This window comes from Crassostrea angulata, chromosome 1 (assembly GCF_025612915.1).
Source record: "Crassostrea angulata isolate pt1a10 chromosome 1, ASM2561291v2, whole genome shotgun sequence".
Lineage (NCBI taxonomy): Eukaryota > Metazoa > Mollusca > Bivalvia > Ostreida > Ostreidae > Magallana > Magallana angulata.
Window position 1 is genome coordinate 1,179,751 of NC_069111.1, and position 14,638 is coordinate 1,194,388.

At 39.9% G+C, this 14,638-nt stretch overlaps 1 protein-coding gene across 1 annotated transcript in view; it reads right to left on the reverse strand.

Annotated features, from left to right (window-relative positions):
* Positions 1-208: 208 nt before the first annotated feature.
* LOC128176148 (uncharacterized) overlaps positions 209-14,638 on the reverse strand; it is a 37,257-nt gene continuing 22,827 nt past the window's right edge. Inside the window, exons 4-6 of the mRNA XM_052842254.1 lie at positions 1,946-2,038; positions 1,173-1,230; positions 209-221 (exon numbers count right to left, since the gene is read on the reverse strand). Coding sequence (XP_052698214.1) covers positions 209-221; positions 1,173-1,230; positions 1,946-2,038 — 164 coding nt within the window. The remainder of the gene's footprint in view (positions 222-1,172; positions 1,231-1,945; positions 2,039-14,638) is intronic.

Here is a 14,638-nt window from a genome sequence, read left to right on the forward strand (position 1 = left end):
AGAAGTTAAAAATGTAAAATTGTTAACGCACGAGGCACGATAACGGACGAAAACGGATAGCAATAAACTCAGGTGACCTAAAAATTGCTAATTCATCAAATTGTGGATAGATAGACCAAGCAACAAAGATATATCACCTGAGCTGCTTTTAGTCTTCTTGACTGCAACTGGGCTTGCAAGAACTTTAGTTCCATCATCATCTTCGATCTCAAAGGAGCACTCTGTAATAACAATATCATGAATATCTTACTTTGCAAATACTAAGGACAGGCATGCATAAAACGTAATGAAAAGAGAAAACATTATGGATGGGTTTTAATTATTAAACGATGCAAATCAATTTACCATTGTCATCTTAAATAAAGAAAGAAAATTATTGAGAAAAGTTTTTATCATTTCAATGATATGACTTCTATTACCCCTGCCCCCCCCCCCCTCACACACCACCACCACTACCACACACACATTCGCACAAATAAAAAAAAGACTGATCACCTTGTGGTGTAACATCCGATTCATTTGCATTTCCACTCTCGCAGGGTTTGGAAATCAAATTTTCTTCAGTCACATGTGATTCAGGTGCTGTACTTTGACCTTTAGGATTGTGCACATGTAACTCCGACACTGACCATTTTAGATAAAATTTCAAAAATGTATACAAATACAAAAAATATTTAATGAAGAACAAAAAAAAAAAGGAAATACATACACAATGTGTGAATGTGTTATTTACCACACTAAAGCACTGCCCATATACAAATGTGGGGGTATTTTACCCAGTTTTAAGCTTAAGTGTAAATTTTCCCTCACATGTAAATAATCCCTTTTACAGTATTGAAAGTGGTGCTCAGCAAATGTAATTAAACACTTTACATTTTCATTACTATCTGAACATTTCTTGAAAGTCAAATGGAATTGTACACTACAGCCTCTGTCACAAGTCACAAGGAAATAACTCCATCTATACATTGTCATTCATAGGACAGAGGCCTAACACCTAGCTGCAATAATGTAGCCCTCTCCTGTTTTTTTTTGGGGGGGGGGGGTTTTGGGGGGGGGGGGGTAAAAATCAGTTATAAAAAATCGGAGAGGGCTACATTGTTGCAGTTACATATGTATGACTAACCTATTATCAAACAAGAAAACCATTCACAAAATAGATTGAAACAAACCTATCAAGTTGACTTCTTTCATCACAGGAACTGAGAGAGGGAAAACAATGGTATGGAACTGCAAAAGATCAAAGAATCGTTATTGCATAAATAAAGTTTAAAACAAGAAATCTTTTAAAGAAACAGTTGCCCCTTTTGTGGCTTTATCAATCTTAAAATGATTACTTTCTTTCACAAGTCAAAATTAATTATTCTTACTAGACTTTGACCCGTGCGTGCACGGGTTGACATTGCATATGATATCGGACATTTACTACATCGACGCACCGTATTGTTTACAATTACATAACCAAGCTTTAAGCCTACAATAATGCTATTAATTTCACTACACTCTGCTAAGTTATAATAATCTGACAGGAATGCCTCCCATATACCCGTAATGTAGCAGAAATTTTCAGAATCGCTCCGAATCGATTTTTGAGAAAAATGATGAAGTTGTATTGAAAATAACAGTCAAATTATTCATAACAAACCATTCTGAGGCTGTAAATACTTTTCATCTAAATATTTAATTCATATTATTGAAGGATTCAACACTTTTTTACTCGCTTCAAAGTTACACACCATGTTGATATTCGGATCTCTTGGGATTTTACTCTAACACAGTGTATTTATATTTAGGAATATTATTACACATAGGAGAATTTATTACATCCATTACATTCCACTCATATCATGGAAATCAAACGCATTATCACAGCATTAGGGAGACCAGACAAACATGTTAATTGTTATATATAATAACGTTGCAACTTTGATTCTAATTCATTTACTTTGTTCGAAATGCTCACTGTTTTCTCTGAGGTTCAAGATGTTCCGTTTTTCCATTGCGTTGCGGCTAGCTCTCAATAAATCTGCGGTGGACTCTGTATAAAAGTACTAATATATTGTATCGTAAATACAAGCTCCAACATTTACTTTTTAAATCATTGCAAATTTTATTCCTTATGACTAATTAAAATAAATATTACAAATATATTATCGGTACATCCATTACATTCCACTCATATCATGGAAATCAAATACATTATCCCAGCATTAAGGAAACCAAGCCTCAGGATCACATAATAACATTGCAACATTTAGTTTAATTCATTTACCTTGTTCAAAATACTCAGTGTTTTATCTGTGGGTCAAGATGTCCCGTTTTCCCATTGTGTTGATCTGCTAGATCTCAATGAATTTGGGGTGGACTCTGTAAAAAGTACCAGTTGTAGCAAATTTATTCTTATAGTACTAATTAATGTTCAGATTGTAAGGTGTTATCTCTTATCAATTTCTCATTTACCGTTAGTCTTATCTATCTTTATTTTAGACCCCTAATTGCCTTTTGATTATAGTGATAATTAGTTAATTGCCCGAACAGTTATAATTATTTAATATTATTGTAACAAGTCGAGCGGTCCTTGCCACAAAAGAAAAACACCGTTTTTCTAACACACAACAATTTATTCAGGATGGCAAAATATCAATATCACAACACAGACTAAGATGCTGACCATTTCAAACAATACAACCTGAAACCCGGGGCTATCACCGTTTTAAAAACTCGTAATAAAAATAAAGAAAATGCTACTAGTTCTCGTATCTGCAGGATTTGTCGTTCTCAAGCTCAATATCAACAATAAACAGCGTATAAGAATTGTACTGAATAATAAATATTAAATGCATAAACTTGCGCCGATCCGGACAGCTAAACTCGACACACGCAGTCTTATTCTATCTTGTAAAATCACATCCCCTCCCCATTTGTACTAGGTACACTAATTGAGTCCTCATAATTTCCAATAAACTGTTACTAATCTAGTCAGCCTTATCCGGACACCCGGATAACTCGTTATAAAAAAAATGAATAACCTATTTGAACTAATGAACTAAGAAAATCCGAACAACAACAATGCGGATTCCGAACAATCCGGACAACTCGTAATTTTAAACTTGAAACAGTTCAAATAAATATAACAGTTCCTTTTATAGATCACAACTAATAACTAAAACTATAAACTCTGGAAAGACTGGTCTACATGGTTGCTATACTATACGGATTCTGTCCGGACGACAAAGCCCTTATAAACATTAGCATCGTCTACGACAGGGTTCATCTTGCTTATCTACCTTGTATGGAGTTCTCAGAGGAGTGCTCAACCGAACGGGATGTGATCGAGTGATCAAGTGATACTGCTGCTGGAACTAGCCTATATTTATAAACTTCTCCAACCAATGAGTACTTGTCCTTTTCTGTCCGGACACAAACAACCAATCAAATATCTGTACGGATTTTGGACATTCCGGACAAGTTTCCTAATTTCCGAACAAGCATATTTAAATAATAAATAAACATTTTATTCCTATACAAAGCCTTGTCCGGATTAACTTAATTACACGGGCACATATTTCTAAATCAAAATACGCATATAGCTTTAATACATATCCTTGCGATATTTTACACTATATATAAACGAATTTTGAAATTAGGCGCCTTCTGAAGTAGTGTGCGTAGCGATACACTTGAATACGGAAGTTCGCTACGAAGACATAGTTCATCAATCGAGGTGACAGATAAAAGCAATCACCGGTCATACTGAGGTAAAAATACGGAAAAATAGTGGTCAGCATCTAAATACAATAATACATGATATAATAAAGCATACAACAATGTTGATAACACAAAAATAAGTGTCAGAATACGTTTGCATGTCGATGAGTGAAACGGTCTGTCAAACAGCATGTTCCGTACAGAGAAGTTTGTGAGCGGTAAAATGACGATTATCTCGCGGAAAGAGCATTAAAATGGCATGAAACTGAACAGGGTGATTAATCTGGTAAATATAAACATGTTTAAAACAGTTATCATGTATTTACTCGATCTAATTACGGGTCAAAGCAGATAATTTGATCTCGTAAAAATGTAAACAAACTACGGGGGTAGTGTCAAAACACGAACGATAATTCAGAACATGTAAACATTAGTATTTTAATAAATCTCGCCTATAACAGGTCTTTGGCAAGTAAACAATAAATAACTGAACTTGATACGAGGCATTATAACTAGAATTGCATGTCTGGTGAAATACACAATGAAATATTAATAGAAATACTTAATTGATAATATATGATCATATTACACCACCCCCACTTAAAAAAATGAAATTCTCCTGAATTTAGGACAGTCTAAGTGGAACATTTTTAGCATTGATAATATTAATGACAGAGTCCATGGTCTTTTTCCTCTGCAGGAAAGCAGCCTCGAGCATCGCAATAAACAGATTGTCGTCCAGAGAATGAACACCTTTTCTTGCAAGAGCACACAGTTTTTTGTAGTGGTAAAATTTAAGCTTCCTGTCTGTCTCATCTTCTTTGATCATGACTGGCTTTGCTGACCCAGGAAGACAAAGGAAGTTATATGTACAGAGGAGGGCAGATCTGGATGAGGTCAGAGATAAAGAATTAATCACACCATCTGTCTCAAGGGAGAGGGCCGTGAACTCCCGCGCCTGCAGCTTCTGATCCGAAGTCATGGTTTCCCAGCCTGAGAGTGGCCAGGTGAGTTTTGGCCTATCTGGAGAAATGGGGAATGGTGCAACTCCTGACCAGTTTCTCCTCGCTGGGGGTAGCAGTGGCATTACACCAAACTCTAACAGAGTTCGCGCCCGGTCCAAAATGATATGGCTCTCCAACAAGTCCATGCTCAAAGTTAAACTGGTTCCTGCAGCTTCAGAACTGGTGGAACTGGATGCCGTAGTGTTGGGGACAGCTGGAGCAAGGGGATCGGCATAGAAAGAACTGGCTGGCTTGCTTCGCTGGCTGTCTCCTCCTGTGCAAGGGGGTCCTCTGGCTGGCTGTCAATGGTAGGGGGGCCCTCTGGCTGGTTGTCCATGGAGAAGAGATCCTGGAGCTGGCACGGAATGGTGGAGCTCTCTGGTTGACCTTGGATGGGAGAAGGATCCTGAGGATGGCATGCACTGGACATCATAGATGGTACATATGCTGGGGGGCAGGTTCCCTTCCTGATGCTCTGAAAGTGCTCAGGACCCACAGCCAGGACAACGGACAGCACTTTCTTTATGGATGGGGAGGTCACGGGAGTCATGGTGGGCGGTGTCTGGAAAAATGGATCAGTGGTCAGTGTCTGTGATTTCCTCATGAAAGAAGACAGAAGTTGAGGATTCCGAGCTGCCTCTGGAGTCAGGGTGACGTTAAAGACTTCATCCTCCTTGGTGATATAGACGCTTATCACTCCACCCTCCAGTCTGATGGTCTTGAGCTGAAAGTCACTAGTGAGGTCAGGTCTGGAGGGGGAGTACTCCCTGTCTCTCTTCCGTGCTTGTAGGTCTTCCTCAGGCTCCTCGCTGTAGTCCGGCACGAACTTCTCCTCCGGTGTCAATGAGGGTGCACGGGCTGCCTCCCATCCCTGTTCCAATTCCTGTAGACGGCGCTTGCTCAGCTGGTTTGCTCGAATCCACCTTATCATCTGTCCGTGCCCGCACAGCCGCATCAGCCCGCCAGGAATTAAAAGTGATCAGCTTCAGATAATCCTTGGGGTGTACTGCCAGCAAGAACCCATTTGCCTCAGAGAAGAAATCGGAAGGAAGGCTGTCTGATGAAATCCTTTTCTCCGCTTTGTGGCTATCTGCGATGTGCACTTTGAGGTCACTCATACGACGCAGAGACTTCTCCTTCTTACCATCTCGGAGGGGACAGAAAGGGCACAGGACCCGCATCCGCTCATGAGGCCTCGAAATCAGGTGGTTTTTGCGGTCTCTGTTGGACTTGAACTTCTCTGGGCACAGCCAGCAGGCAAATGAAGACATGCTGAAAATGAAAACTGCAGGTAAGGCTCAATTCATACTCTGAGCAGAAAACACAAAATGCCTGCATATACGACACCTGAACTATATTACATAGTTCACTGCTAGTGACTACCTAACTTTTTTTTAAATTCTAAAATCCACCCCCAACCCAATATCAGGTACAACTACTGGGGGACCCGTAATAAAATACCGGTAAGTAGGGACAGGGATGGCCAGCTAAACCATACAAAAAAAATACAACAAGTCAACAACATTACAACAAGACGGGGGTAAAAATAATTCTGATTAAGGAGGTTACCTAAAAACACAGACCAACAGACATCCTCCCTAAGGATTCTACAAGGTCACATAAAACCACGGGGTTGCATAATGGATGATCAGGCCATATGCTTATACCCTCAAAACTCGCCCGCGGACCTACAGTGCCCTTCCACTTCTACCATTGGAACCACAAATACTCCTCTAATCAGTTAACACAGATATTTAAAAAGAACAAACATATCCCCCTGTAGTTATTCAACAGGAATACTAATTGCCCGGATTTGAAGAAGAGTAATCATAATCGCAAAAACAGTAGATCAAACACTCCTTCCAGAGGCGTCATCTAGAAAAACATTTCAACAGGAATTGCAACTGCTCGAAGACCATGATACTTTCAACAACAAGAACAATAGATCAAAATTCCTTCCAGAAATACTACGTGTCTACAAAACTATTCCCATTGATCTCAATCAATAATCTCTTAATCCATGCTGGCACATCCCTTCCCTTATACACAGACAGGCGGTCAATATGGTATAACTTGCTTCTTTTCTAGGACTTCGCTTAACTCTGTAAGTGGTATCATCTATCTTCTCAATGACAACACAAGGCCCACTACAAGGACATGACAACTTCTTGCAAACGCCCTTCTTCTGTAAAGGTTCATAGAGCCACACCAATTGACCTATGGGCAGGGAAAATCTACTGGACTTGATATCATAGTAACGTTTCTGGCGCTCTGCACTGGTCTTGAGATTCTGCCTGGCTAATTCATGAATAGATTGGAGCTTGGTTTGAAGGTCAGTAATGTAATCATCTGGTTCTGTTTTATTTACTGTAGATGGGGAGCAAACTACAGTTTCTAGAGGCATAGTGTTGTTTCTACCTAAGACCATCATGTTTGGAGTGAAATGAGTACTACTGTGGACTGAAGAACGGTATGCCATCATGACCTGGGGCAGAAATTCATCCCATTTGTTCTGTTTTTTTTCACAATACATGGTACGCATAGCAGCTAATGTGCGGGTAAAGCGTTCTATATTTCCATTGCTCTGGGGTCGCATACTGGTTGTTCTTGTCTTATGTATTTGAAACAGCTGGCACATATGTTAAAATAACTGAGACTCAAAGTTGCGCCCTTGATCAGTGTGAATCTGAAGAGGTGTACCGAATCGACAAATGAACTCATTTACACATATTCTGCATACTGTCTCTGCTTCCTGATTTGGTATTGCATATGCCTCAGTCCACTTAGTGAAACAATCACAGACAACAAGAACAAATATGTTGCCTTTGAGGGAAAGGGGAAGAGGACCCATGATATCCATTTCAATTCGCTCCATAGGCTCACCAACTAAATACTGTCTAAGGGGAGCTTCTCTTTTGTCTGGGGTTTTCTTTCTTGCAGAGCATCTGGAACAGGTATTTATGTAATTCTCAACAGATTTCTTCATGGCAGGCCAGTAAAACTTATTTTTGATTCTTTCCAGGGTCTTCTCAATGCCAAGATATCCAGCTGATGGAATGTCGTGGAAATATTTCATAACTTCAGTCTGTTTCTCCAAGGGTACAACAAGCTGTGTCTTAACTTCGTGATCACCTGGTTGTCATTTGCGGAATAATACACCATCACGTAGAACTAATCTGTCCCATTGTTTCCATATTCGTTTCGCAGTGCACGACAGGTGGGAGATATCATTCCAGCCAGGTCTATTGGAACCATCATCGAGGAGCGTCATGATCGGGGAGATGTCCTTGTCCTGAAGTTGAAGCTGTCGGAACTGAGCAGGCTCCCAACCAGGCAGAGTAACTGTATTAGGGGGAGTGGTAGGTCCGCTTGTCCTCTGCTGTCCTCTTGTAATAACACAGACATGGCCTACTTCAGTATATGGGTTTGTTTCATCTCCTGCATTTTCTGTCTGACTCTCAATATCATCATTGGTTTGCTGTCGTTTACAGGCACTGCATGGTTTTCTTGACAAAGCATCCGCATTGCTGTGCTTTGTTCCTGGGCGATGGACCACTGTCAGATTGTATGTATCGAGCTCCTGCAACAATCGGGCAACTTGACCAGTAGGGTTCTTCAAGTTTCTCATCCAGTTTACTGCTGCATTATCTGTTCTAAGTAGGACTGGTTGACCATACAGGTATGGGTGAAAATGCTTCAGGGCGCACACTACAGCAAGGAGCTCTTTGCGGGTTGTGCAGTAAACCTGTTCATGTTTGTTCAAAGCTTTACTGTAATATGAAGCAATTTTCTCACAGTCATCCTGTATTTGGGAATGGACTGCACCCACTGCGGTGTTGCTAGCATCTGTATCTAAAATGAAACTCTGACCAGGGACTGGATATGTTAAAATAGGGGGAGAAACAAGAGCATCTTTGAGCTTCTGGAATGCCTCAGTACATTCATCCGTCCAATGAAATTTCTTATTCTTTTGACAAGCTTGGTGAAGGGGTCGAGCAATAGTTGCAAAACCCATAACAAAACGCCTTTAATAGGAGCAGAGTCCTAGAAAACTTCTTATTTCTTTTGTACTAGTCGGTACTGGCCAATCTTGAACAGCCTTTGTTCTATCTGGATCTGTATGTACTCCAGTCTCTGAAACATCATGTCCTAATACTGTGATTTCTTTTTGAAACAGATTACACTTTGATGGCTTGAGCTTGAGGTTGGCTGTTTGCAGTCTCTCCAAAACATGTTCTAATCTTTGCAGGGTTTCCTCTACTGTTTTTCCAGGTACAATAATGTCATCAATATAGATGAGGCATTCACTCCACTGAAGTCCACGGAATACATTTTCCATCAGGCGCTCAAAGGTCGAAGGAGAATTGGCAAGTCCGAATGGCGTAACAGTAAACTGATAAAGACCCTGACTTGTAGAAAATGCTGTTTTATGTTTGTCACCTTCTGCCATTCCAATCTGCCAAAACCCTGAGTTCAAGTCCATGCTGCTAAACCATTTCGATCCTGACAATGAATACAGGCATTCGTCAATGCGAGGTAAGGCATCTTTGACTGTGACATCGTTTAGTTTGCTATAGTCAACACAAAATCTGGTGGACCCATCTTTCTTGGTGACAAGGACGATCGGTGATGACCAGGCGCTGCTAGATGGCTCTATCACATTTCGCCTCAACATTTTTTCTAGTTCCTGTTTTTCCACCTCACGTTTTCCGAATGGCAACCGCCTGGGACATAGTCTGATCGGATTGGCTGGACCGGTGTTGATAGTGTGTTTGACCAAATCTGTCCTCCATAGGTCATCAGAGGATGTTGCAAAGACACTCTGGAATTTTATGAGCAGTTTTTTTAATTTCAGGGACTCTTCAAAATCTAAATGCTTGGTACTGCGGGTCATCAGATCAACTAGACGTTCAGGCAAACCAGAGGTGGTATTGGTTGAACTGGTAGGAGGCTCAGCTACTCTGCAGCAAGTGCCAGCAGGAGATTTCTCGTAGTAGGATTCACATGTACCTAGTTTCATGTTTGGATAAAGAGTTATAGGATTGCTGCTGAAATTCTGGATTACTGCTTGTAGATCCTGTGATTTGGTGTCAACTATTCCAGGGATCAGAGAGAAGTTCTTTTGGCTGATTACAGTTGCAGGGGTTTCTACAAGGCCTAATTCTGCTAGATGGTCCTTCTTTGGAATAGTAATTGGTATTACAGACCTAGTATCAGGTGGAATGATGACTGTTTGCTTGACTGCTACACTGCAAACCATAACTGCTTCACCTCCTGTCCAGCACTGGATATTGCCTTGATCTGTAATGAGCATCATCTTCTGCAAGTCTAGCTTCTGTACATTTTTCATCAGGAAATCTTGACCAAGTATGCCTTCATTCAGAACATCACAAACAACTACAGGCAAACTGCATTTTACTGAACCAAAAGTTACTGGAATCTCTGCATGACCGTAGATGGTAATTTCTCTGTTGTTCACATCCACCAGTGTCCTCTCTTCATCTCTGAGTCGAGGTTTGACATCAGCAGCCATGTTGTCAAAAATGCTCTTTGAAATTATCGTTGCTGTCGATCCGGTATCAACTAAAAAATTTACATAAATTCCACCCACCAACCCAGATACATAAAGGCCATCATCCCATTTCTTTTCAGTTTTACTAATATGCCCTAAACGAATATATTCATCCCAGTCTAAATTTTTCTTAGGCCATTTATGTCCATCATCCGCCGTACTCAGACCTTATAAGTCGACGGTTTGAAGTTTCCCTGGTTGTTGGATCCGTGTTGCTTCCCATTGCCACCGTAAGGTCTGTTCCTGGCCTCTGGCTTTTGTTGAAACATCGGACATTCCCTCATGAAATGATCAGGGGCGCGGCAGATGAAACAATGCCTGTTGTTCTGATTCTGTCTTCCACCAAACTTTGGCGTCTGTCCGAATTCAAGGCGTTCCAATCTCGTCAATATTTGCTTCAGGGTATCCGTCAGTTCTGGTTGGATTGTATCTGCACTGCCGCCAGAGTTACTCCTCTTGACGTCCTTATCGTCACCAATCGCTCTGACAGCCTGTTTCCGCTTTTCTCCTTCACCAAGAACGGCCTCGTAACGCTCAATGACTTCTACCGCATCTGCTATTGTCTGGCAATCCTTGTCTATGCAACGGCATTTCATTTCTAATGTGATACTTTTATAAAGCTGATTAATGGACAGTGCTTCTTGTGCGTAGGCATCTAAGTTTGGGTAGGCTTTCTGTGACATTTGTCTCAAATCATCGGCAAGTGCCGCTATGGATTCATTAGGGGTTCGTCTTCTGGATTCAAATCTGGATAACCAACGATTCTGTTGCCTGGAGCTTCCAAATCTCTGCTCTAGTTTGTCAACCAGTACTGCGGACGGCTGTCTGGACTCTATGGGTAGACTTATGTAAAACGTGCGAGCGGGACCTCGGAGACAAGCTGCTAGCGCCAACGTTCCATCTTCCCAACTCCGCACACACCTCAAAATGTGAAATGTACTCCTGCCAATCATCACCACCAGTATAAGCTTCCGGTTTCAGGTTCAATCCTCTCGCTGCTCCGCGTCTCGGCTGCCAGTCACCGCCACCTCGTCTTTCATGGTCAGCATCAAAGTATTCCTCAAGATCATTCGGACGATCGTCGTCAACTTCCGGGTCTTGAATATTTAGAATAACTTCAGGATCGGGGGAGGCCATTATAACACCAAGAGATATCTCAACCACAAGAAGGTACTTGAAAAAAACCAACAACAACTTTGAAAATTATCAAAATCCCCCACCAAACAACAGACGAAGTTCGAATCCTGGATGCTGCTTATAAAATACAACATCCCACTTCTGACACCAGTTTGTAACAAATCGAGCGGTCCTTGCCACAAAAGAAAAACACCGTTTTTCTAACACACAACAATTTATTCAGGATGGCAAAATATCAATATCACATCACAGACTAAGATGCTGACCATTTCAAACAATACAACCTGAAACCCGGGGCTATCACCGTTTTAAAAACTCGTAATAAAAATAAAGAAAATGCTACTAGTTCTCGTATCTGCAGGATTTGTCGTTCTCAAGCTCAATATCAACAATAAACAGCGTATAAGAATTGTACTGAATAATAAATATTAAATGCATAAACTTGCGCCGATCCGGACAGCTAAACTCGACACACGCAGTCTTATTCTATCTTGTAAAATCACATCCCCTCCCCATTTGTACTAGGTACACTAATTGAGTCCTCATAATTTCCAATAAACTGTTACTAATCTAGTCAGCCTTATCCGGACACCCGGATAACTCGTTATAAAAAAAATGAATAACCTATTTGAACTAATGATTTAAGAAAATCCGAACAACAATAATGCGGATTCTGAACAATCCGGACAACTCGTAATTTTAAACTTGAAACAGTTCAAATAAATATAACAGTTCCTTTTATAGACCACAACTAATAACTAAAACTATAAACTCTGGAAAGACTGGTCTACATGGTTGCTATACTATACGGATTCTGTCCGGACGACGAAGTCCTTATAAAAATTAGCATCGTCTACGACCAGGTTCATCTTGCTTATCTACCTTGTATGGAGTTCTCAGAGGAGTGCTCAACCGAACGGGATGTGATCGAGTGATCAAGTGATACTGCTGCTGGAACTAGCCTATATTTATAAACTTCTCCAACCAATGAGTACTTGTCCTTTTCTGTCCGGACACAAACAACCAATCAAATATCTGTACGGATTTTGGACATTCCGGACAAGTTTCCTAATTTCCGAACAAGCATATTTAAATAATAAATAAACATTTTATTCCTATACAAAGCCTTGTCCGGATTAACTTAATTACACGGGCACATATTTCTAAATCAAAATACGCATATAGCTTTAATACATATCCTTGCGATATTTTACACTATATATAAACGAATTTTGAAATTAGGCGCCTTCTGAAGTAGTGTGCGTAGCGATACACTTGAATACGGAAGTTCGCTACGAAGACATAGTTCATCAATCGAGGTGACAGATAAAAGCAATCACCGGTCATACTGAGGTAAAAATACGGAAAAATAGTGGTCAGCATCTAAATACAATAATACATGATATAATAAAGCATACAACAATGTTGATAACACAAAAATAAGTGTCAGAATACGTTTGCATGTCGATGAGTGAAGCGGTCCGTCAAACAGCATGTTCCGTACAGAGAAGTTTGTGAGCGGTAAAATGACGATTATCTCGCGGAAAGAGCATTAAAATGGCATGAAACTGAACAGGGTGATTGATCTGGTAAATATAAACACGTTTAAAACAGTTATCATGTATTTACTCGATCTAATTACGGGTCAAAGCAGATAATTTGATCTCGTAAAAATGTAAACAAAGTACGGGGGTAGTGTCAAAACACGAACGATAATTCAGAACATGTAAACATTAGTATTTTGATAAATCTCGCCTTTAACAGGTCTTTGACAGGTAAACAATAAATAACTGAACTTGAAACGAGGCATTATATTTAGAATTGCATGTCTGGTGAAATACACAATGAAATATTGATAGAAATACTTAATTGATAATAGATGATCATATTACATTATGTATCCCCTCCCCACACTGAGGAGGTAGATTTTTCACTCCCCACACTGAGGAGGCACTGTTCACTATATAAGTAGGTGAAAGTACCAGTAGCAGGACAGTGTATAGACAGTGTATAGCAGTGTACAATTAGGAGCAGTGTAGTAGAAGTGGTACAGTGTGTGTAATAGTAGCAGTGAACAATTTAGTAATAGCATTGAGCAGAGTAGTAGAAATGGTAGAGTAGAGTATAGTAGTAGCAGAGCAGTTTATTAGAGTAGCAGTAGATAACGAATATATTTGGATTTATACATGTGTGGATTATTTTCTTGTGTTAATTGTGTGGATTGTTCTTATGTGATGCGTAGATTTTGTGCGTAGATGTGTAAATAAATTAGTGAACTCTTCAACGACTTTTTCTATACTAGGACTTATTACATTCATTCGGATCAAAGTTAAATGTATTGTACTCGGCAATGTTCAGACCGCACGCTCGGCGGAGAACGTGCGCTACAACTGGTGGCAGCGGTGGGATCCGCATGGATTTTGCGAACCGTTCGTTCTAGTAAGTGAAACAATTATCTAGTATTGGATATTTCAGTGAAAAAGTGAAATTGAAAATGGACAAACTCTCATTTGTGAAACATTATTCCATCAAGAAAAACGGAGTTGGATATTTTAAATCTATTGTGGACTTGGAGCATTACAATTTGAAGTGTACCAGATGTGATGAAGTATTTTCCAAATCCAAGGCAAAATACAAAGTTATTTTGGAGTGTGAAAAATGTGCAATTTCAGTGTTCCGATTTGTTTGTCCAGTTTGTGGTCATATGGAATATCGTTAGTGCCTCCACAAAAATGAGTTTTGTCAACCTATACGATGTAGATGAACTAGGAAATTTTGTGTAAATTGGATGTGTTAACGTTAACTTACGGAAAGAATGCCCGAACTGCTATGTAATGTTTGTGAAAAGTGAGAATCGCCACTGTCTTCACAGAAAAATGGATATGTTCGTCAATATTATAAGTGTCCGTGTTGTGGATGCAGAATCAAAGCCTACGATGAATTCTAGTGACTTTGAGTGATTTTATTTGAAAAGATACCTTTAATACTCTATAACAGATCAGATCTAAATTACAGGCTCCTTGCCATTTTAGTTCCCGCCATAAACAAACTCTCCTCTCTCGGGAGGAGGGAAAAGTCTTTTGTGGAACTGTTGGCTAATTACCCAAAAGTCAAATGTTCAATAGTAACAAATTCCCCTTCTTCTTTAAAGACATAAAAAAATTGTATGCAGCTTGCATCCATATGGAGGCTTTAACTTAAAGTCAATCAGGAATGA